Consider the following 26,121-nt stretch of genomic DNA (forward strand, 5'->3'; position numbering starts at 1 on the left):
TCATAAACGTTTATGACATAGCGCTTCTTTTAGTAAGTGTCATTTGGTTTTTGTCATGACAAGCTATGGTTATGGTTATGGTTAGGGTTAGAGTTCATGTGTCATGACAGTGTCATGTGTTCATGACAGTGTCATGTCACTCTTATGTAGATACCTTCAAGTAAAGTGTTACCAAATATCATTTGCTGGATTTGCAGCTCAAAGGACAGTACTTGCATTTCCGAGCCCCTAAAAATGAGACCTTTGAAAACTTCTGCCCCCGTTTTGGTCTGCGTTGCTTTGTAGTCTGGAGACTGGAAACTACAACGCTTGTGAGTCAGTCTTATCGGTTAGGTAGGCTTACATACCTTTCCGTAACAGTTCCACCTCGTCGTATTGACCCTTGCGCAGTATGCTAGTTTCGTTTGGTGACTTGTTCGGTAAATACATTCTAGCATCTACCCTCTATTTTTTGGCCAGACGCAACTTCATAGTCTCCACTGGTTGCCTGGCAACAATACTCTAGGTAGTTGCTGCATCAGAGCAAGACATAGATTGACACAAGAGGACAATAAACACTTTAATCGATTTAGAAATTGGTGTGAAGCTGGTCTTCACTTTATACCTACCAAATATACACCTCCTAACACTTTATGTGACTGAAAATCTCCAGTGAGTAAAATTCATTGTCTGGGAACCATGAATGGCTGTGCATAGTTTTATGGCAGTCCATCTAACAGTTGTTATGAGATATTTTAGTCTGAAATTGGCGACACTGAACAACACCGCCAGCGTGGCTAAAACTTATTACCAGTATTCACTTTTATATATTTATGCAATACTGTTAAATAACACCCAGTAGAGGACCTGACCCGCTGGTGTCAGTACAACAATGTACTCATGAATGTCAGCAAGACAAAAGAGATGATAGTGGAATTTGGGAAGAAGCAAGAAAGCAACTACCTTAATATCAACGGGTCGTCGGTGGAGAGGGTGGACAGCTTCAAGTACCTTGGTGTCCACATCACCGAGGGTCTGACGCGGGTGCCGATACTGATTCAGTGGTGAAAAAGGCTAATCAGAGACTGTTTGACTTCAGATGCCTATAAGGAAATTCTGGATATCCCCTTAAATACTGACCAATTTCTACTCCTGCATCATAGAGAGCATTCTGACGGGGAACATCACTGCCTGGTACAAAAACAGCACCGAACACTCTTTGCAGGATCACAAGGGCCCTGCAAAGAGTGTTCATTTGGCTTAACATACAACAGGCAGTGCCCTACCCTGCCTAAAGGATAGTTACACCAAGAAAAGGCTAGGAGAATCATCAAAAATCCAAACCACCCAGGTAAAAGCCTTTCTCCCTGTTGAGGTCTTGAAGAAGTTACCGGATACACCAGGCCGGCACTGAGAGGCTCTGCCTGCATTACTACATTAAATTACCAAAATGTTATCTTAAAAGGACAAATATCCACACTGAAAGACGTGAGTGACATTTGAAACAGAGTTACATCTCATTTCTTCTAATTAGACTCCCCAGCTGCCAGAGTAACATTTTTGGAGTTTTGCTCACCTCTCGTTCACCCTGTGGCTAATAGAGGTTTTAATAAGCAGCCCTCATCATATCCCTCGTAGTACAAGAGATACAGATGGTGAATGGGTAATGGATTATTACTGTGCCAATGTGGGCAGACGGACAAATGCAATGTAGTTCACATGCTGACTATTTTATGGGCTGAGTTATTCATGAGCACCATCTGCTGGAGGAGGGTAAAAATGATTTCCTGTATGTGACTCTTCTTTTCATGTCTTGAGTGATGCACAATTTCATGTAGAGGGGAAAATCATACGATAAGTTATTGTTTGATTACTGAATTTTTATTTGGAAAAAAAAACCATCATTACACTTCAATACTCAAATACTTACAGTGATCTGTGATTCTCAGTTATGCACTACACATAATTCCTTTATGAGTGACAATTTTGTGACAATGAACAGTATATACAGTGAGCACATGTAAGACAAGATATTTTTATGAAAAATAGGTCAAATTCATAGGATATTTTTTAAATAAATAAAACAAAGTGCAACAATGGCTGCCTGTGTGACAGCTCTTTCGCACCCTCAATCCAACATATGAAGAACATAAATTATCAAAAACAGATGGTCGAGGCACTATATTGCTTAATTTTTCCGAAAGCTTCCGACCACAACAGCTGATTAGCCACTTCCCTCATCCCTCTCTCGTCATCTTTGTGAGCTGTGGTTTCAGCGTATCGACCCCTCCCATTCATTGAGAGCCATCAACTTCACTGTCTAATGGCCAATTAAGGAAACTAAACCAAAGTATCTTTAATACTGACATAAAAGCTATTTAACAATTTTGCTGAAAGTGACTTACAGCTAATCACTTGAGGAGGGATTTAGGTCGGGTGAGTATCAGTGGAAAGACTGAGGGTAAGGGTGAAATACTTTCATGTATTTGGTGTAAAGTTTTGAATCATTTATAAAAGATGGATCTTAATCCAATAATAGAGAAGAAGAAAGGCATGGTGTAGTGCTACAGAGACTACAAAGAGCCAACTAGTGCGATGCCAGATTTACCAGAGTGCACCTGTATGTCTGGATGTGTGTGGGATTTTGTGGATATGTTTCAGAAAAGGCAAGAGTGGGAGTACTACATCTAGCCAGCAGAGTCAGTCTCCAAAGCAGGGATGTGAGTGGACAGCAGTGGGAGATATCTCAATAACTATTAACTATAACTAATAACTTTAATGAGTCAGTTCACCCAATTTCATACAATTGAATTATATAAAATTGGTTTCATAAGCCCAGAGTTTTAGATATCCGTGTCAAAACTAAGAAATCTCGGAGACATTTCAGAGATGTCTTATAATATGCGGCCATTAAACTGCATGGGTGCATACCAGAATAGGTTTTTGTAATTTGGGTGAAGTTATTTTGCTTTTTAATTCAAGCATGAGTCACCACCTAAAAGCACTAAAGAGTGCATAGGATCAGTGGTCAGTAGTGCCATGTTGCTGTCGTACAGTATGAACAGTGTTTGGGCTCCAGGTGGCTGCTCAGCAGTCAGTCCTGGGCCCTGCCTGGCTCCTACTTGGCTCCCATACTGGCCAGCAGCAGTCCAGACTACTCCTGGGGCCCTGGGGCTTTCATGGCCATGCTGGCCCCAACCATGGCAGGATAACTCCGGTTCCTCCTCATTCCGTCGGGCCCAAAAGGGGAGCCGGATCTGCGCAGCCCGCCCAGAGGCCCCAGTATGGGGCCGGGACTCATTGCTCTGCCCCCTTGAGCTCCAGCCACACCCAGCTGCTTCACCTTGTCCAGCAGGTTGAGGTTGTGGACGGTCACGCTAACGTCCGTCTGGCTTTCGCAATCCTTCCCTCTCTGCCTGCCCCTCATCCTCCCCGTCACCTCCTTCAGAATGGAGCGGGCCGGTTTGGAGGCCAGGAAGTTGTCGTACGAAGGGCTCTTAAAGTCGAAGCCCGCAGGCACCGGCCCAGCTGAAACTCCCTGTCCTGTAGGCGAGTTGGGAGGGGTGGAGGGGCGCAGAGGGTCGGGGTTGGGCGCTGGGTTAGGGGTGATGGAGGTGCTGAATAAGACTCCTCCGTTGCCCTGGCCGTACTCCAGGCCCTGGCTCTGGTGATACATTGCTGCAGAGATCCCTCTCTCCTGGAGCAGGCGCACTAACCCCAGGGAAGTACTGGTGGTGCGTGTTGCATCTCTGCACAACATGGGAAACAAATGAGAGTCAATATCATACTGACTGGTAACTGCAAATAACTGAGCCAAAAAAAAGATCCTAGCAATGTGCTTTCTCCTGCCTATCAGAAACAAGTTAAACTTACTGGAAGAAAGTGACATGCCTTGCTTTTAAGGAACTTAACAAATTCAGTGTGACAAACAGTGAATGTCTTTATAAAAGTGACTAAGTAGCAATTTGCTAATTCATTAACATAGAAACAAAGTTTTGGTTATTAGAGTAGCAAAAAGAAGAAGACAGAAAAGAAAACAGATGAAAATGTCTAGGACCCTGCCTGAGGTTAGTTGAGGATTCAGACGGCCTGAGACCGAGCCTGCGGGGTGTGCAGGGTGTAGCAGCAGGAGTACCCAACAGAGTGCTGGTCATCACGCAGGAGGACGACGCTGGGACTGGGTTCAGACTGAAATGAAAGTGAACAAAGAGAATTTGAAACACCTAAAAGAATATACTTGCTGATTTTCAGGAACTTAAATTGCACTTTTATGCCATCCCATTATTGTAAACTGACATTTGTTGTGCATGGGGGATGTTGTTTCTTTAACCACAAGCACCTGCATGTATTATTTAGCACCTTCCTACTGTCTAGCAGGCAAGTGACTGAATATTGTTGCTTGGACACGTTCCAACCTCAGCGACTGTTGTTTGGATCGTATTTGTCCTGTGGGATTTAGTCAAATTCGGACTGAGTGCACATGTAGCACTCTGCAGGGACATTGTCACATTAAGCTGGATTATTTCTATAAAATGCATGTTTATAGTTTAGTCTTATTACAATATATGCAATGTAATACAAAAGACATTTTAGTTGCTTTTTAAAATCATTCACCATTTCTAACAGAGGAGTGTGCACATCCTCTGGAGGCAAACACATAACAGTTCTTATGAAAACACATATTTTCATTAGGACTTTTGCAATAAGGCATATGTTTGAATACGGCTGCTTTTAGCAGAAAAGCAAAACTTTGCAGTAGTTGATTATGACAGAATTCTGGCAGATCGAAGAGAAACTTTGAGAAACTCAAGGGGAAGGGCCACAACAAGTTGACTTTTAATCATACGTTTTCAAGCTGCACCAGACTACTTCTGCTGCTTACCTTGGTGTGACCCGCGTCAGCTCATCAGTTGGGTGGAGGATCCGACAGGTCGTGAAGGTGTAGGTAGAGCTGGTGTGGGCCATGCATTTCCCTGGGTAGTATGTAGCTGCAGGTCACGCAGATACTCATTTAAAACACTGTGAAACACTGCACACGTTCCAAACAGGTTTCACAATGTACATATATACAGTGTACAGTACGTGTATGTCCTCACCCAGGACGTCAGTGTTGCTGAGATGTGGCGTTGGGGATGGAGAGGGTGGAGAAGGTGGAGCGAGGCTGGGTGGAGGCTGCCCGATGTTGGTTTCACCCGTGCTGGAGGTGGAGGTCACGGCTGGGGAGGCAGAAGCAGAGGAGGTGGGCAGATTCTGGAAGTACTGCTCCCCCGGTTCATCCTCCTCAAAGCCACCCCATGGATATACCTGTAGACAACGCAGCTCAAAGAGAAGAGTACAAATCATTACAGACGCATACATGTGCTCCGAGTACTACTATTACTTGTAGTATTATTAACTGTAGGGTGAGTAGTACTTTGCAAGTAATAAGTCAGACCATATAAACAGACGTTTTTTTTATTTATCACTTCCCTCTAATTATCAAAATAAACTTGAATTATACAAAACCTATCCAAACAAATTTCCCAAATTGTTTTGGTCAAAATGTATTTTATTCAGCATTGTCTCTCTTCTCCCACTGAACTGCGAAGAAAAATAGCAGAACAGTAAAACGGAGAGTGGGATTTGATTCCGGCTGTAGTAAAAGAGGACTATGAATCCCTATTTTTATTTGTGCAATGAAAAGCTGTATAATTACTAGTGTAACTCATTACATTCTGTCATGGAGTGTTAAAACACATTGTTTGCAGTCATCTGTTAATAACATATTATGTACATACGGTAAACATACAGAGATGCATTTACAGACTCCGACATCACACAAACACACACACACACACACACACACACACACACACACACACACACACACACACACACACACACACACACAACACACACACACACACACACACAGACCTGCTCTAGCTCTAGTTCCAGGGGTCTGTAGCCCTTGGGCACGACTCCCGGCCTGGCGTCCAGAATCACACCGAGGTGAGGCTGGGCTAACTGCTGCCAGTGATGCAGGGTGGCAGAGCCTGGTGGGGAGACATGAAGAGAACTGCAATGTACTCAATATCTTCAAACACACACACACAAATAAACATGTAAGGGATTATTTATGACTCAATACTTAAATTGTGACTGATGATATTATTGTCAGCCATTTAATGCTTTTGATATGTAGCTTTCCTTAAAAGGTTTATTAGCATTGCTCACAGCAGCTGGTTGCGTCAAAAGGCTTAATAGACTTTCCGATGTTAATCTGTAAAAATCCTCCATCAACTATAATACACCGTAATTGGTTTTGTGATATTGGTGTAGGGACAAATTGACAAATGTATGTATGTGTGTAGAGTCAAAATATGTATTTAATGCCAATAACTCCTTTTCTTATGTCTTATGTTTTAAGTATGTCTAATAAGCATTTCCATGAAAAAACAAAATGAGAAATGTTACAGTATAAGCCTTAAAGATCAGGATGACAAACAAAGATGGCAAGACTACTGAGACACCAAAAGGTGATGAAGAGCAGAGGAATAAGAGGAAAATTAAATGGAGGAGCAATTAGAATGAGAAAAGGTTTTTATTAGTCAGCCAAATAAATGTGAAACAGAGATAGCAAGCAGTGACAGAATGAACAAACAAAGGAGGTTGTAAATAAACAATAAATGGTAAAGAAAGACATAAAGACAGAATAATACATCCATAGAAATGAGATGGTGTAAACACAAATAAACAGTGGAGGAAGAAGTGTTCAGATCCTTTACTTGTACCACACTGTACAAATACTCTGTTACAAGTAAAAGTCCTGCATTTAAAATGTTACTTAAGGTATGTAAGTATCATCAGATAAACGTACTTAAAGTACTAAAGTAAAAGTACTCAATGCAACAACAAAAAACCCTCACATTTTAGAAACTGGAAACAATCAAAACAGCTCTGTCAATCAACCAAGTGTTTAATTGACTTTTAGGTCTAAATATTGTAGGGTATTTTAATTTAAAATAAAAAATCAAATTTTATAAACTACATGTATTTTGTGTGCAAAAATCCTTATTTGTTAAGTAACTAACGCTGTCAGATGAATGCAGTGGAGTAAAAAGTAGATAGAGTAGAAGTAGAAAGTGGCATGAAAAGAAAACACTCAAGTAAAGTACAAGTACCTCAAATTTGTACTTAAGTACAGTACTTAAGTAAATGTACTTAGTTACATTCCACCACGGCAAATAAACTGTATGGCAGGGTTTCCAGGTTAACAGTAGACAGCAGTGTGCTTTTGAATGAAGTATTAATTATTAACAGCAGAGGGCAGTACAGCCCAACAGCCACCACATTTAAGCTTAAATCAACACTAAATCACAATGGGAATAATCAAATGCTGCAGTGACTCTCTCTAGGTTCAAACTTATGCGTTACACTTGTGGCCAATCAGTGATGTCACATCAGGTGCTATCCATCAGCTGTGACATCATTAAATCACTGGCCTAAAGGTTAAAGGAACACGCCGGCATATTAGGACTTTAGCTTATTCACCGTAACCCCCCGAGTTAGACAAGTCCATACATACCCTTCTCATCTCTGTGTGTGTTGTAACTGTCTGACGCCCCCAGCGCTAGCTAAGCCTAACAGCTCCATCTAGCCTACTGCTCCCAATAAGTGACAAAATAACACCAACATGTTCCTGTTAACACATAGTGATTTGTATAGTCACATGGTGTACAAATAACAAGGTCACATGAGACACAGCCATCTTCTAACCCACGTGTCAAACTCAAGAAAGAAAATATAATCACTGTTTTGCTTGATTTGCTAAATTCTAGGATGGCTTTGGAACTTTTTTGCTCACTTTTTCAGGGCTTTATGTGGACCAAACTGTAAGCGAGAAGACTATATGAGACATGCAATAATTGAGTCAAAGATATGTAAAATTTTCGATGAAATAAAAGCATGTCAATAAACTCTACATGTCTGGCCCTTGTTGTGATTCTCTTTTTCCAGTGTGGCCCTCAGTGAAATTGAGTTTGACGCCCCTGTTCTGACCGTATACAAACTGGGAACTATATTCTCAGAAAGGCGAAGCGCTGCTACTTCTGCTACTTGGGCGGAGTGATTTGCTCGCAGCACCTGAAGCCCTGTGGTGAGGAGCAGAGAGTTCGCCTGGAGTTCGCTCAGAGTTGGAGTAATAGAGTCAATACAAATCACAACATGTAAACAGGAACATGTTGGCGTTATTTTGTCACTGATATTGTGACCTCCAGGATCTGGGCTAGGCTTAGCTAGCGCTGGGAGCGTCAGACAGAGTTACAACATGCACGGAAATGAGAAGGGTACGTATGGACTTATCTAACTCTGGGGGTTACGGTGAATAAGCTAAAGTCCCAATAAGTTGGTGTGTTCCTTTAAGTGTTACACTGGTCTCGCATTGCCAGACCTTCCTCCACAGCGCTGCAGAGGAGGGTCTGGCTAGTCAACACAGCATTCCGGGATGGCAGAAAAACGTGCTCTGGTTTATTGGCATTTCTTTAAAACCAATCACAATTGTCTTGGGCGGTGCTAAGCGCCGGACGGAGTCCCTGTGCTGCTGGAAAATAGCCTCGGGAAGGAACTTGCTTTAGTGGAACGTGTACGTTCAAAAGTTATTTTAGTCGTGCGACAGAAAGCTCCGATTGGACAGATAGTCTAGTTAGCTGTTTGGATTTACCCTGCAGAGATCTGAGGAGCAGTTAACCATAGCCCTTATAATTCCACCGGAGTTTAGAATTCCAACACAAAGAAAGCAGAAGGTAAAGGACATCTGACCGAAAAGAAGGACATCCTGACGAAATCTCCGGAGGCACTGGAGCAATCCCGGAAGTGGAACGTCGTGGATATAGACTAAGTGTTAACATGTACTGTACATCTCATTTTAAGTCGGTTTTCCTTATCCCAGAGGGAGGTCAAAGAAGCAAATAATTTGGATGCATGGTATAAACCAATCACCATCCCCTCTTTCTTCCTCTGTTTAATCACGTGTGTATCTGTCTACAACCATCCTCTCGGCTGTGTGTCTTTGTAATAGCTGTGTGGAGATCCAAAACTGCCTGACTTGTGATGGTGCATCAGAGACCAGAAAGAGTTAAAGAGCATTAGTGACAGAGGCCTCTCTTTTCTCTCTTTCGCTCCCTTCATCTTCCTGCTCCCGTCTCGGTCTCTGGCCCACCTCCTTCCTCTCTCCCTCTCTATCCCAGCTTCGGTCTTCCTCGCCCATCCCCAACCTCTTTCCTTCTCCCCCTTCGTCCCCCAGCCCCGCTTGCTCCCTTTCTTTGTTCCGACCCCTCGGTGTCGGTCTCCTTCCCACTTCCTCCCCGCCTCGCAGCTCACCTCGCTCTCCCTTTCTCCCTCACCTTCAAGCGGTTTGACGATCTGGAGTTTGTCAGGGAGGTAGGGCCCTCGTGAGGCCCAAAGGTGGAGGTTCCCGAGGGACATGATGCTTTCCGAGGGAGTCATCTGGCCACACTCCTGGCCCAGGGCGTCGTGTACACCTCCATGTCCTACCCGTCTCCGTTCCCTCTCATCTTCAAAGAAGCGCCTCTCGCTCAGGTTGTTTTGTCGACGCAGAGACAGGCGGCGCAGGGCGAGACGCAGGTCCTCAGCTCCGCTGGCCTTCTTCTCTCGGCCCTCTGTGCTGCTGCCATGAAACAGAGGCCAATTTGTTAAAGACATGTTATACAAACTGTACTAATAACACTACAGGCTTAACTCAAAGAACAGTCCATTTAAAAAGGTACTTCTATATACTACCTATTAATCCATGGCAGATGTCTAAAAACCTACTTAATTGCATAAGCCCACTCCGCCTCACCTATCCTGATTGGCAGCAGTCTCCATCAGTATGCTCTGCGTTCGGTTGTCAAGGGCAACACTGTCTCCGCTGATGTCCCCACCGTACATGCTGGAGTGAGGTGTGGTGAGGCCGCTGGACTGGGGCGACGTACGAGCGGACAGGGACTGGTTAGAGCCCGGGATGTTGGCGTTGGTTGGAGTCAGGGAACGCTGACGGACTGTCTGGTTGACATTCTTGACCGTCTCAAAAACGCGCTTCCGATGTATTCTGCACACAACCACACACAAGAGAATTAGCCTGTCAGTATGCAGTTACTGTAGTGTTTTATGTGTGCCATCTTAGCTTTTGACTCTTAGTACATACGTACTTCAGTTCCTCGCACTCGGGGTCATCCAGACTCAACTCCTTCCTCATTGTTCCCTCAATCTCAGCTGCCAGAGAATCCTGCAACACAAACACTCCTCGTGAAAGAACGGACGGCATGTACACACACCTAGAGAAGCACACACACACACACACACACACACACAGACGCACACATACTCTCTCTCACCATGGGGTACAGTCCCAGAGGATGGCAGCGTCGAGGGGTTCCTGCAGGGAAATTTCTGTTCCGCAGGTTCTTCAGCTCCTCCTGGGCTTCATGCAGCATCTCTATACACTCCAAATACTTCCCCTCCAACTCCTGGAGCTGTTTAATGTAGACATTGAAATTATGTTTTGGGTCAGTTAAAGTCAAACTGTCTGGTATTAGCTTTGCAAGAAAGGAAATCAAGACAGAGCAGTGATGTGGAAGTTACCTCTGCTGTAAGCTGCCTCTGGGCATCTTTAGCTGCCACCAGGTGTTGAGAAAGCTCCTCATTCTCCACCGCATACTAGAAACACACACAGGCAGGTTTGAATTAGCTAAATGAGCAGAGCGTGATAACAGTCACCTTTGAGATGAAAATGGTTCATGTGTCTGTCTGTGTGTCCTCACAGATTTGGCTTTCTTTTGCAGGTCTACTATCTGAGAGAGTAGGTGTGTGATCTCTTCTTGCTGGCGGGAAGCATCCTCAGTCTTACGAGCCAATTCCTCCGCTATGGTAGAGATTTGGAGACTGGACAACCCTGATAGGGCGGAAGGGAAAAGTTTACTGTAGGTGAGACTAAAAGGAGACAGAGAGAAAACAAGCGACAAACACAGGGAAGCTTAATAAAACAGATAAATACATTTCAGTGTGAGAAAAAAAAACTTACGGAGCTCTTTCACACAGTCATTGACAAGCTGCTGCTCCTTTTCTTCATAAGTTTCAGTCTCTGATTTCAGGTGGTGTGCCTGCGTAAATATACGCATAATGAATATATAAATATATACTCTATAATCCCAGAATTTCTAACATTGTGTGGGTGCGTGTGGAGATACCTCTGAGCGGAGGGAGAGGTTCTCCTCTTGCAGATCCTTGAGTTTCCTCTGGAGGGTGTCACTCAAAAAGCCTCCCGAAGCACTTTCCACTTTACTTTTCTTACCCCTTTGGGAAGATAAAGAGCACTCTCTTATTTTAGAGGAATCTACTGTATGTTCAGCACTCTTCTTTTATTGCTCTCTTTTACTTCCGCTTTTACATTTCTAAAATGTGCAAATTGTAAAGTATGAAATAAGTATTTACAGATCGTAGCAGTAATATTAAGTAACAAAGAAAGGATGCTAACGTTGGGGAGGTGCTGGACTCGTCCTCGCTCTCCTCGGCTGCGTTGGTGTAAAACTGCAACAACTCATCCTTCAGGTTCAGCTCATGGTGCAGCTGGGCCACCTGGAAGAGGACGGATAACGTTCAACACTCGTGTATGTCTCTATCTGAATGTGTGTATGAAGAAGAAGACAAAGACATGCTTTATCAATACCCAAGTGGGAAATTCAATTATTTTACTCTGTTATTATACACACACACACACACACACACACACACACACACACACACACACACACACACACACACACATACACACACAGGCCCAAAAAACACACACACCTACATGCATAAAATGGAGAGTGTTAGAGCAACGTGGCTGCCCACGGACAAGTGCCCAATTGGGAGTTTGGTGCCTTGCTCAGGGGCAAGGAGGAACCCTAACCCCTAACCCTGGCACCTCTCCAGCTACCAGTCCACACTTCCTACTTGGTCCGTATGGGGACTTGAACTAGGGACCCTCTGGTTCCCAAGCCACGTCCCCACAGACTGAGCTACTGCAGCCCCCTACGTACTCTATGCATGTATGTCGTGTGGATGGATTTCGAATCATATCTTAATCCATTGTAAAATCAGGTTTATCTTAATGCTTGACTTTACAACTAGCAAATATAGGTCCACTTCACTAGCTTTTTTAGGGGCTTCCAACTGTATGACACGGTCTTCATCAGGGGATGGATTTTGTTCACCTGTGATGGAGATAAAACTGTTGACATTGTTGATAATGATGAAGACCGTGATTCATTTGAAAGCTCCAGAAAAAAAGCTACTAAGTGGAGCTTGAGTTAGTACATTTGAATGGGTGCGTGAGCAGACCTCTTCTGTGATTTGTGCCACTTGCTCCTCCAGATAGTCATTCTGCTCAGTCAGAGTTCTGTTCTTCTTCAGAAGCGACTGGCCGATTCTTGCCGCCAACTCCATATCTCTCTCTTTCTATTGGGTGGACGAGATGGATTGTAAGCATAGCATCAATACCCCCAAAATCCCACAATATAACATTGGTAAACTACAAGTGTTCTTGTTGGTGTCCTGATGGGGTGGAGGTTCAGCCACTGTTGGTTAATTTAGACCAACCGCTTTCTGTATTTTGCTGTTTATTTGATCACAGTTTTCCACAACTGTTCACGCCACAAACACATTTCATTTGGGCAAATCTACAGTGAAAACTCATTGCACGCTGTGATTTAGCCTAATTAACAATATGTGTGCAGCTTTGAATCACACTCATGGAACAGAAAAAATAGGCCGTCTCACCTCCTCTAACAGACGGGTGACAGCATCGATGTCATTGTAGGTCTTCGTCATCTGGCCCACTCTGTCTGAACATAGCACTGTGGAGATAGAAAACACACAGAGTGAGTGGAAGGCAGTGAGGACGTGCAGAGCTAAGTTCCGTTTGAGAATCAGAACCCCTTTACTGGATGAAAGAAGTGGGACCTTTGTGTTGAAATCGACCGCTCACCTTTAGTCACTTCTGCTGTGATGCACGAACATGAACAATGGCACGCACATCCATATTATGTAACACAGAAAGTTTAAAAAGTCATCCTTTTGAAAATAAAATACTCATTACGGGGCTTCACAAACTTTTAATAAAGTATGTTATCCATTTCTTAACCATATAAAAGAGAAAATCCAATTACCTGCTGTTCCCCAAAAAGGAAAAAGTCAGAATTAGCCAGGCTCGCTTAATACAGCTCTCTCTTCCCTGCACTTTTTAATTTTATTTAAAAAGCAATACATAAGCAATAGCCTTATTTCTTTTTTTCTACTTTTATTTTGGATTTTTTTTTAAATTATTACTATGTTCCTTTCTGTTTTTCTTGTCTTTTTTTTCTTTTATTTTTTACATAAGGTCACTGAATATATCATACAACATTGTATCACTTGTTTTAAATCCCAATAAACAAAGAAGGTTGTGGAAATGTCATGTTTAGGTTGTAATCCTTCCATCACCATTGATATAATGTCAGCGTATGAGAGAGCAGGGCAGAGGAGTTGTTTCCATGGCGCACAGCTCTGTTGCCCTAAGGTGAAAGCTCGTATTGACCTCAGAGCTCTAATCAATAACATGTAACACAGTTATTGAATCGCTTATGTTAAACCTCCGTACTCCTGTTAGTATTGCAACCAAAAGATACTAACAATAATTTAATAGTTGTTTCTCCTAACAATGTTTAAAATCTATGATCCACTCTGGCTCACACAGGCACTTTATGGGACTGTGGGGGATTTGTGTGTGCATGCGCGAGGGCTATGTCAAAACAGAGCAAATTTCAAAGTCAGCAACTTCAGGAAATTCCTCTTAAAGAGAAAAACAAAATCAAAGACAAGCTCCAGCGTAGGTTAACCAAGAAACACACGAAATTGTTACAAAATCCAGATTTTTTTGTCGAGGCTAGAGATTCTGAAATAATGTAAAGAAATGCCACAGTTGATCTCAACTGATCAAATATTAAATCACATCAAACATGTCTTCATTTCCTTCGTTTTAGAAATGTCCTTTACCTTCCTTGGCCTCCTTACAGTACCAGTCATCCAGCTCACGTTCATTCCTCGCTAATCGCTCCATCCATCTCTTGCTGTCCATCTCTTCCCTGACCTCCACGATGACCGACAAGCAGAAACCACAACCGGTCCAAACACTGATCCATTCCCTTCCCCTCTCCTACTCCTACTGCTCAGCTACCGTATAACAGGCCCAGAGACCGAATGACTGTCCGGCCACATGGACACCCCCCTGTGAGGGAGTGCGAGGGAGGCGGAGAGATGAGAGAGAGTGTGTGCGCTCTGCTCCACACGCTACTGAGTTGAAATAGAAGTTGTATGATTGAGAGGATGCAGGATGGAGGGAAGAGCCAATCAGAGATGGCGGACTGCAGTGCTAAGAGAACTCCCACATCTCTCTCCTATTTTCACCTTACTTTCATCCCCTTGCTTCCTCTCTCTCTCTTTTCTGCTCTGTGCAGGGCCGCTGAACATCTATTTGCCTCCAGCGACTATTACTGATGCCTCCCTTCTACTGATGCCTCCCTTCTCCGTGGAAGACTACTACAAACTCCTTCAGAAGATTGCAGTTCTGGAAACCAAAATGTACCGGTTAGAAGTAAATGTGGAAGTGAACGGATCATGTGGAAATGACACCACTTTACCACTGACCCAAATAAATGGACAAAAGCATGCTAACACACGGCTAACTAGCACCAGCCAGACAACAAACAAACAGGAGGGCTCTGGAACAGATAATAAATCAACAAGTGGTAGTCCTCCCTGGAACTCTTTTGGTGCAAAGCCTAACAGTAAATCATTTTCCTGGGAAATGGGAGGACGACTAACGGGCAGGGCACAGCGCCCTGAGATTTGTGATACGACCGGCTGGCCTGCATTATCATCCAGGCAGGGCACCTCTTCAACCCCTGTACTTAGCAGGACACAGCCGTGGACAGCTGCAAAAGGGAAAATTAGCAACAAAATGCCTCCCCAACAACTGAGTGTGCAGGTGGATAACAGATATGCTCCTCTGCTGCAGGACCCTGGACATGACCTGGATTGCGTCTCATCGTCACACAGCAGGGTAAGGACTGAGAGCAATTGTAAAACTAAAAAGCCACAGGGAAAGCTAACGACTGGGCCCCAAACTCTGATTGTGGGTGACTCTGCTGTAAAAGATATATATACTATACTGCCAGTCAATAGAGGAGCTGAGAGATTCGGCAGACTGCTGGCACTGAACAGATGGCTTTCAACTGCATGTACCGATCATTCTCTGCAGTTCATTGACAATTTTAACATTTTCTGGGACCGCAGACATCTTTTTAAAGCAGATGGACATTTCCTTAACAAGCCAGGAGTAAAGCTGTTCACCTCTAGCCTACTTTACTTTCTGCACCACACATCTACTCCCTCAGCCAAGGACACGAGACAAGATAAATCAACACAAACAAAACAAGAGGAAGACACAACAAAGTGCGGCAGTGATCCACCACAGCCCCCACCTGAGCAAGGATTTGACCATGGGAGATAACAGAGCGGAGACAAGAAATCTCAACCCCCCCTTTAACCTGTCCAACACTCCTCAAACCCCCTTACCAACCCCAACGCCTTTGAGGATCCATCGCTCTCTCTATCCACCCTTTCCCCTGTTTCCCCCTGCCACATGTTGGGGTTCACTGACCGGATGGAGCAGCTGGTAGATGCTGGAATCAAGTTTGCCCCACTGCCTTCTCCCATCATTCGCCCCCAGCATCAAACTGAACCTGTTTTGACTCAACCACTGAAAGTAAAACACCAGGCACCTCTGCCCCCTCAAGGACTGCAGCGAACTCCTTCTCCCCAGACTGATAAGTATACTTGTGTACAACATGCAACAAGCTTTAACTGATATGTGCTGGGCCCAGGCTGCACGCCTATTGGCACCCATGACTCTTTCCAAGACAAGCCTGGGCCCTGTGTATTAAATTCTTCTTCAATCTATATTGTGATAGGTAATAGAAAAGGAATGGTGAATCTGCTAAGTAAGAAAAAGAAGCACTTAACTTAACTTAACTTAGCAAATTTAGCATCCATTCCTCGTCAGCAACATCCTGTCCCAAAAAAATATTTTAACACAGTAACACTAGCCTTACTAAATGTCAGGTCTTTGGCAGGTAAATCATTTATAATCAATGATTTTATTATTAAGCACAATCTTGATTTGATGTTTTTAACTGAAACCTCATTAGACCATAATAACAGTGCTGCTGTTCTTATAGAGTCAGTTCCCCCTAACTTCAGTTTTATGAGTGAGCACAGAGTGAATAAGAAAGGAGGTGGAGTCGCCATTTTGTTTAATGACTCATTCCAATGTACCCAAATATCTTATGGAAACTTTGCTTCTTTTCAATATGTGGCTCTTCAGCTAAGGTCCTCCCCTCGACCTATATTTCTAAATATCTACAGGCTACCTAAATACTGTGCATCCTTCTTTGACGACTTTACTGAACTGCTGTCTATAATCTGTATTAACTTTGATTGTGTAGTTATTGTTGGTTATTTCAACATTCATGTTGATAACCCCCAGGATAGAGGGACCAAAGAACTGTGTTGTATTTTTGAGAACTATGGACTGACTCAGCATGTGACGGAGCCCACACACAACAAGGGGCACACTCTGGACTTGATTATCTCGAAGGGTTTGAACATTTCCAAGGTTGTGGTGACTGATGCTGCTCTCTCTGATCATTCCTGTGTTTTCTTTAATGGCAATATCTCTATGCACAAAAGTGTCCAAACAAAGGTAATCAGAAAACGGTATATCACTGAAAACACCAGTGAATCATTCATTCAGCTTTTCTCCTCCAAACCCACCCTCTCAGGGGTCTCAGTCACTGAGCTTGTAGACAATTTCAATTGTAAAATTACAAATGTTATTGATGCCATTGCTCCCACTAAGGTCAAAGCAGTCTCTGGTAAGAAAAAATCTCCATGGAGAAATGTCATACTGGTAAGAACAGAAAAAAGAGAGAACAGAACGCAGGTGGCGAAAAACTAATCTCCAGGTCCACTACAACACTTATAAAGAGAGACTTCGCATTTATAATTCGGAACTGAGGAATGCTAGGCGGTCCTTCTTTTCGGACATTATTGCCAAAAACAATAATAATTCACGTGCTTTGTTTGCTACCTTCGATAGGTTAACAAACCCTCCAGTACAGTAGCATCTAAACTTTTATCCACCGAGGCCTGCAATGATTTTGCCACTTTCTTCAAAGACAAAATTCAGAAAATTAGACAAACAGTCAGTGCTTCCATATCGAATACAGAGTTTGTGTTGTCACAGTGTCCAGGCAAAACAAATTCCAATATGACCCAATTCCATATGATTAACGGTAAAAACCTGGAGGACATTATACAACAAAACCTCCTCCTGTTGCCTTGATATTCTACCAACAGGCCTTTTCAAAAATGTTTCAAATTGTTTGGCTACAGATCTTCTGTGGATTGTAAACACGTCTCTTCTTTCAGGTATCTTCCCACAGGCCCTGAAAACTGCAGTCATCAAGCCACTCTTAAAAAAGAACAATCTAGACACGTCACTAATGAGCAACTATAGGCCAATATCAAACCTTCCATTTTTAAGTAAAATCATTGAAAAAACGGTTTCTCTACAACTCAACCTTTTCTTGTCACTAAACAACAGTTTTGATGCCTTCCAGTCGGGTTTTGGACCACATCACAGCACTGAGACAGCTCTTGTTAAAGTCTTTAATGACATCCACTTAAACACAGATAGTGGCAAAATTTCAGTCTTAGTATTACTTGATCTCAGCGCTGCATTTGATACGGTCGACCATGACATATTACTAGACCGATTGGAAAACTGGGTTGGCATTTCTGGCTCAGTACTAAAGTGGTTTGAGTCTTATTTAAAGAATAGGGACTACTTTGTGTCTATAGGGAATTATACATCTGAGCATACAAATATGACATGCGGAGTTCCCCAAGGCTCAGTTCTGGGGCCTCTCCTGTTTAACATCTACATGTTTCCACTGGCTCAAATTATGGAAAAGAATAAAATAAGCTACCATAGTTATGTGGATGACACACAAATTTATATAACCTTATCGCCAGGGGACTATAGTCCAATACAACAACTGACTAAGTGCATTGAACAAATTAACGACTGGATGTGCCAGAATTTTCTTAAATTAAATGACGAAAAAACTGAGGTGGTTGTTTTTGGAGCAAAAGAGGAATGATTAAAAGTCAGCACTCAGCTTCAAACAACAATGTTAAAAACAACAGACAAAGCCAGAAATCTTGGTGTAGTCATGGACTCAGATCTGAATTTTAACAGCCACATTAAGACAATTACAAAGTCAGCCTATTACCACCTTAAAAATATATCAAGGGTTAAAGGACTTATGTCTCAGCAGGATTTGGAAAAACTTGTCCATGCTTTTATCTTCAGTAGACTTGACTACTGCAACGGTGTCTTTACAGGTCTCCCTAAAAAATCAGACAGCTGCAGCTGATTCAGAACGCTGCTGCCCAACATATTTTTATTTATTTATTTTTATTAATTTTTTTTACCTGCACTTTAATGTTTTAATTTGTTTTTTTAATTGTTTTTAACTGCTCTTTAATGTTTTATGTAAAGCACTTTGAATTGCCCTGTTGCTGAAATGTGCTATACAAATAAAGCTGCCTTGCCTTGCCTACTGTTACTATGGCGACCCTCATCCGCCAACAAACATCTGACACACACACAGAGGCAAACACACTAACTCTCTACCATTGATCATGCTGCAATCAGAGGTCTAGGCACGCACATACGCACACATGCACACACGCACGCACGCACACATGCACGCACACACACGCGCACACAAACACACACACACACACACACACCAATAATCTTTCCTTTAAATAAATTCCTCACAATACAGTGTAATGCTCAAATTAAACTGTAATGTGTTTGGTAACTTTACAACAATGTTTGACATTAAAACAGGGAATGTTTAAAAATATATATATAATATACATACAGTATATATATGGCAGGAGGAGGGCATAGATGACCTTTATTACTGGACAATGTATTGATTGTCCTGGGCCAACTAGCAGAATTAGTTTTTACAAGAATGAAATACAAAAGAAAAGGGAGATATGGCATTAACTAACATATGAGACATCTAGCTACGTCTATGCAACTCAGTTCAAAGTACAAAGTGTGGCTGTGTAACAGTGTAGTTTGGGCCTCTGTGGAAAGAAATAGCTATGATGACAAGCAATATGTTGTATAATATTACTACATATCACAAAATACTGAAAATGTAGTAATATTACAGTAATACTATGCACTAATACTATGCCCTAATAACCCTACCCTGACTCTAATTTACTGTATAGATGTAATGTACTGAATAGAGAATATGTCCTTACTTTCTTGGTTTAATATGAAATGTAGAAAAGAAAATGTGTTTCAACTATTGTAGATTATCTTTCCAAAAAACATTTGAAGGATTAAATGTAGCACGTACTCAGGTGGGTAAATCCTTCACATGTATTCGCACAAGTCCCAGAGATAAAACCCCACCAGTTTAACCTTCATTGTCCCTCTCCTTATGCATTTCTTTACTGCATTTCCACTTCCACTCTAAAACTAAAAGCTTCCTGCACGCTTCATCAGGAGCTTCGGCAGCACAGGAAATATGTTTGTAGATATAAATAATGAATAAAATCACGCTGTTGACTGTACTCCAGCCGGACTGTTAGAATTTCATTATCAAATGATAGACAGAGACCACTGAAGATATATTAAAGTTCATTTTACTTGAGAACCCGACAAGGAGGCAGTCTCCGCACTACAGAATAGTACAGACAATGACCTAACGAAAAGCTCTCTACAGCTATTTTTTATAATAACAAGTGTAATGCAATAAATCGATCGATACAAGAGTTGGTGTCGTCAGTTGTTATGTGGTAAGAGACGATGACGTCTCCTTTATCTAGTCAGGGAGCGCCTTTTCCTTCCTCAGCATCACACAGTGCTCACGCCATGGCTCCCGTGTTATCTTGTTTAGAGTATTCAGTATAATATTATTCTATGCAAACAGTTTAATAATAACAAGAGGGAAAGTATGTATCATAATTTCCCTAACACAGACTTACAGAAGTATTTGAGTGTCTCTTCGATCTGCTCGGTGGTCAGGTCAAGCTTGGCGTCCGGTGCGACGAGGGGAGTGTGCAGCCAGTCATCGTGGTCGTAGCCGTAGACAGTGTCAGCCCGCAACCGGTACACCGGCAACTGCTCCTCTAGAAGACTGATGATCTCAAACTCTGGCAGGTCAGTGCTGTTGCACACATCTGAACATTACAGAGAGGAGAGGACAGTCAATATACCGCTGCCTGATGGTGCACTTTTTCTCAAAAATGGCTCATTGGAAGCAATTCAACACAAACTAGTGTAGATCTAATCATTCTAAAGACGTATCAACTAATAGCCAGGTAAGTACTGTGTTAACAGTTTATTTATTTATTGTAAACAATTATTTATTACGTAATGCCTTTATTGGATTTAATCTTTAATAATACTATGGTTCATGTGGACACATTGTTTATCTGATCACTTACTTTAGAGTTGATGTAAACATGTAATTTGGAATTAGAAAAGCATTTATTTGGACCAATAACTGTTCTTAAGCCTGACTGACGGATATTTTATGTGTGATAGTTGTAAGCAGTGGTGGTTTTCAGGTACCTGCACCGAGTTTTTTTTTTCATTGTATGTTCCTTTTTCAGGCATTTTTTTGTGATAGGATGGCTTAGAAATGAAAGGGGAGAAAGAGGGGAAATGACATGCAGCAAAGGGCCGCAGGTTGGAATTAAACTCGCAGCCGCTGTGGTGAGGACTGAGCCTCTGTACATGGGGCGTACGCTCTACTAAGGTGAGCTACCCAGGCACCCCTATTGTATGTTACCATATACTTCTTCTACAGTACATGCAAAAGCAGTAACCTTATAATTTGATTACCCAATAGTATGTAAAGTTAGCTCCATCTTGACCAGCTAGAACATTAAAATGCTACATGATTCAGTATTAAACATCCAACCAAATATAATAATATAACATTTACAGGGGGGCATTTTTCTGCATAACAAGTACTTTTGTTACTTGAAGTACACATGAAGTGTTGCTAATACTTGTTGTGTTCTCTGTGATACAATCTTTTCTTAATAAGACTTTCCAAAAGTATGCCATTTAGGACATTATGTCTTTAAAGCAGCATTATTTTATAACACAGCTAATTAGAAAGAACAAATAAATTACTTTAAATAACATACACCACACAACAGAAAGTTAATACTTGCTAGAAGGAACACATCTTGCTGATGTCATGTGCAAACTATGTAGCTATATTTGGAGATCTTGATGTTTTGAGTTCAGTTAAAGATGCAATCCTTTTATGCTGTGACAAATGTCTTCCGAGCTTGAGTTAACCCTTCTACGACCCACTGGATATACTCCATAATGCAAACACTAACATGCACGCACGAACACACATACCTGTGATGGTCTCAGCGTCCCTGCAGCTGGGCGGCGCCAGGTGTGTTTCAAGCTGGCTGGACTCGCCCTCGCTCACATACTGCTCCTCGTGGGTGTTCCGCTGGTCAAGATCTGGGTCTGGGTCCGGGTCCAGGTCTGGGGCCGGGGGCGGGGAGGGGGCTGGGGAGGCCAGCTTGGCTTACCTCTCACTGGCGGAGAGAAACAGGGGCCATGGGCCTCTGGAGCTGGAGCTCCACTGGGTTAGCAGATCCACCTGAGGACACAGCAGGCACAGCAACCTAGAGAGGAGAGATGGGAAGGGGTAAGGAAGCAAGGAGGGATGGAGAGAAGCAGAGACCTTTACAGAGCCATACATACTAATCAATGCACCTCTCTCTTTCCCTCTGAGTATGAGTATGCACTGTGCTGCCTGCCAGCAAGCTAAACAAATCACAGCCTATTGCCTACAGACGCCACTCTTCATCTGTCGGGAAATGGCACATGGGGGGGTAAGAGCAACTCTCGATAATAGCATGATGAAATTAAAGTGTACTACTTAATTGATCCATGAACAGTAAAATGCTCTTGTTTTCCTCTAGCGGGAATTCAGACAGCAGGTAAAACCACAGAACAGTGGCTCCTGGGCTGCGAGGGGTTCTGTGTTTCAAGGCTACTTCAGCAGCGAGAATGCATGCCAACATGGGTATTATGGGTATAACCTGACCAATAGCTGCAACCCCAACCTCCTGACCTCCCAGTCCCCCAGGGAGGCCCCCCTCACAGCACAGCAGAGTTTGATCCTGGGTCCCCTATCTGAAGTAGATACAGCAGCGCTCGTGCATAGTGACCTTGCAGCTCTCTCTCGTGTCAGTGCAGATGCACAGCAGGCTGCAGTCAGTAAACACACTGCAGATCTGGATCATGAAATTCACCTGTGTGTCTGATCAAACAGCCTGTGATGTGGCACACAGAGGAGAATATCAATAGAAACAGACAACAGGTTTATGTGCATATGCATAAGTGTCCTGTGTGTGCTCTGTAGCCCGTTGCATGAATGGGTGGTTGTGGTTGTCTCTGTACTTGCATAAGATAAAAGATAGCTGGTAATGGATGAGTGCATCTGACATCAAATGCTCCTACAACTGAAGCACATGCATGTCCATACCAACACATAAAGGTGAACAGACCCGTTTACACACATATACTCTGTTTTCTGTGTAGCAGCACTACAACCTTGGGATGTCTTTCCCATTGCGGCAGCTGTATTCACTCTCTGTTGGACTATAGTGTGTTGGTGTAAATTTCTTTGGCATGTCAAACCCTTTTCAATGGGCAGTTCCACAATTACATAATGTGTGAATGAAAGATAATTCCAGGTTCAAACTGCCAACACAGCCACATGCAGATTTGGGATTAAAAGTCATGCATTCTAACACTCCCAAATCACCATCCCCAACTTGTCCCCCACTTGTAAAAACTCCTCCTCGTCAGGTTTTCAAAAAAACGGAGCAAAATGATGATCTCAGGATGAGAAACCTCAAACCAGGGTGTTTGTTCTTTTTAAATAATGCAAAATAAAAGCAGTAAATCGATATGTCTTAAAAGGCATTTGCACACGGCCCAACAGCTTATTGGATACAGTAAAAACTATGACTACTGTCCTGCAGTGAATGCAGGAGCTGCTGCTGCTGATGGTGCTGCTGCTTCTGCTGACAGCATCCCCAGTAAATAGGCCAAGGCTCATTAACGCATAAACAATGTTATTGCTGGTTATTTGAATGCTGTCTGAGGGTGTGGCTTCGTCTACATTAGCAGGTCGCGGTTTTAACACAATAAGTGCCAGAACATGATCAGCTGACCTTATGATGCATGACATCGCCATTAAAACCACTCATTTGTGAAGCAGCCCCCGGTACATAGCCATAGCCTACTCACACTCAGGATAGTGACTGATCCAAAGCGTTTTCTTTGTCAGATATCCAAAAGGGACTCTGGTGCAGTTGAGTAAATCCTTCAGATATTGATGATTGTCCCTCGGATGGTAGAGACGGTCCCTGTCAAACAGTCTGTGTGCAAAGGCCGGGCGGATCGCTGTGATATTTCTGTGTCTGGACTCGCTCCACAGCGCTGACAGCTCTGGACCATCTAGGTCACATAAGCTTGGTTTCCAAAGTCGCTCTTGACCCGGTCCACTCTTTCTTCCCTTCAGCCATCTCCCTCTGCCTCTCTCTCTTGTCTCTCACTCTCTCCGGAGCCTCCCTCATCGTTGTGAAGTCAGCCAGGCGGAGAACAATAACACTTCTGGTCACCGCCTTCAAAATAAAATCAGATTTTTTTTTATAGTTTTAATGTTTTAATTGTTAAATTTATTTTGAAGGATCAAAAAAAAAAAAAAAGATATATGTTGTGTTTTACCTCAATTTTCTTAGTATAGCATAACAATAATAGCATAGCATAGCTATAAAGAATTTCCAATAGTCCACAACTAAAAACTAAGGTAAAGGAGCTCTAATGTCTATAGGCTACAGGATCAAATGTGTTGTGTGCTGATATGGTTATTGGTTATATGAACACCTCAAGATTTCACTAGCCCAGTCTTTTTATTTCTATATTGTTTTGTAAATTGGGAATAGACTTGCTGTGCTTTTAATTTTAAAAGCAACGCTTTGTTTCTAACCGCTTCCTGACGAACTCTATCTGACTTGACAGTTTTTCTCCCAGCTGCCATCCATGATCCAGACACCCAAACCTTCTGGCTCGAGCATCAGTGACGTCATGAGCACCCACAACAGGAAGGGAACAGGCGATACCGTTTATAACAGACATGTAGTTGGAAACCTACTTCCAAATCATCCAATGTATTTGGGTATTTCAATCTTTCACAATTTGTACTAGTAATGTAACATTTGTTAGGCTATTACTACATTGTATCAACATAGCCTAGACATTATACCCCAGCAGGAAGGTGGGTTATTATGCATACAAATATCCTTCCACCGAAACAGCGTGCTATATGAAGGCAGCTGTATTTTTTTAAATTGAACACTGACTAAAATATAAAACCAATTTCCATGAATCTGCAGTGATTGCCTCCCACTAGATCAGCTAGACTGAAGAGAGAGAAGTCATTGTTCTCCAGAGAATAACTAGAATAACATGGCTGAGTCAGCTATTCCCTACACTCTATGGTTCAACACAGTGAGTTTACAGTAACCTTGTGCTACTGTGGGGCCCTTTTTTGTGTTATTCTCTGGTCTTGGTAGTCTATACACACACATATATATATATATCACACATATATATATATATATATATATATATATATATATATATATATATATATATATATATATATATATATATATATATATATATATATAGATAGATAGATAGATAGATAGATAGATAGATAGATGTAAATATATTATTTAATGTACAGTATTGTGCCCACAGTGCCACAATGTGGCCCAATGTGCGGGCACACAATGGGCCCCAAAGTGTGGCACATGACAGTAATGGGGCCCACTGTGGGCCGCCCACTCTGGGCCTATTTTTCTGCCCACAATGGTGCCACATGGGTCCCAAAAGGGCATGTTTGCTGGTAAGAAATATTTGTCAAGTACGAAATATCTATCAGAATGGACAACTACCTCCTATAAATGTAGTTAAAGTATGGTAGCTCATTCTGACAGGTAGGACATTTCTATCAGAATGGCCTACTTCCTCTGTAAATTGTGTTAAAGTAGGGTAGCTCATTCTTTTAGGACACATGTTTCAAACTGGCCCGCAGGCCAAATCAGGCCCCTCCCAAATTTTGATCCGGTCCGCATATCAATTTAGGTAAAAAGGTAGGTAGGTAGGTAGAAAATATCTATCAGAATGGCCTACTTCCTCTATAAATGTAGTGAAAGTAGGGTAGCTCATTCTGACAGGTAGGAAATATCTATCAGAATGGCATCTTCCTCTACAAATGTAGTTATATCCATCATACCCTACTTTTAACCACATTTTTACAGAAGGCCATTCTGATAGATATTTCCTACCTGACAGAAGGAGCTACCTTACCCTAGAGAAGGAGAGTACATAGGCCATTCTGACAGATGTTTCCTTCTTGACAGAATGAATTGCAAATCTCGCTGTAATTCAAACTTCCAACAGCCGATGACAGCAGAGGGCTGGTTTTCAGCTCCTCATTCTATCACGTTGCTCGGATGTCAGCGGACTGATTTGCATAATCTTCCGGGGTGGAAACACACACAACAATGGGCTGAATGAACCTTAGTTTCTTCTGATTTAGAAAGACCCCAGAACATGTGTCAAAACGCACCTTTAGCTGCACATTAATATGTTGTGTGCCACACATAAACAATGTGGTAGCCTACTCAACATGGTGAATGGCAGCACGTGCAATTGATGCTTAAATGATTTCAATGAAGAATAAGCTTCATAATAAATTAATTTGCCTAAAGGATCACAGAGACTCTTGCATTTGAGCGTCTTTTGTGTTTTTTTTTTTGTTTATGTAATAAGACTATGTTAGCCATGTACCTACGGTAAAG

General features: G+C 42.4%; 1 protein-coding gene across 4 annotated transcripts; it reads right to left on the reverse strand.

Moving 5' to 3' along the window:
- Positions 1-1,838: 1,838 nt before the first annotated feature.
- Positions 1,839-21,760, reverse strand: LOC120570875 (trafficking kinesin-binding protein 1-like). Of its 4 annotated transcripts, none has more exons than XM_039819480.1 (18): positions 21,584-21,760; positions 20,188-20,382; positions 12,787-12,863; positions 12,349-12,465; positions 11,495-11,595; positions 11,208-11,313; positions 11,042-11,120; positions 10,782-10,912; positions 10,603-10,677; positions 10,356-10,493; positions 10,170-10,246; positions 9,821-10,069; positions 9,363-9,643; positions 5,896-6,014; positions 5,076-5,283; positions 4,862-4,967; positions 4,042-4,167; positions 1,839-3,728 (listed from the first exon to the last, which is right to left on the reverse strand). In XM_039819480.1, the coding sequence occupies exons 3-18, from the start codon at positions 12,835-12,837 to the stop codon at positions 3,134-3,136; spliced, it is 2,559 nt and encodes an 852-aa protein (XP_039675414.1). In that variant the 5' UTR covers positions 12,838-12,863; positions 20,188-20,382; positions 21,584-21,760; the 3' UTR covers positions 1,839-3,133. The 4 variants fall into 4 exon arrangements, with proteins under 4 accessions (XP_039675414.1, XP_039675413.1, XP_039675412.1 ...); XM_039819479.1 differs by having other exon boundaries at positions 9,363-9,646; XM_039819478.1 differs by lacking the exons at positions 20,188-20,382; positions 21,584-21,760 and adding an exon at positions 14,041-14,327.
- Between the last annotated feature and the right edge of the window lie 4,361 nt (positions 21,761-26,121).

This window comes from Perca fluviatilis, chromosome 13 (assembly GCF_010015445.1).
Source record: "Perca fluviatilis chromosome 13, GENO_Pfluv_1.0, whole genome shotgun sequence".
Classification (NCBI taxonomy): domain Eukaryota; kingdom Metazoa; phylum Chordata; class Actinopteri; order Perciformes; family Percidae; genus Perca; species Perca fluviatilis.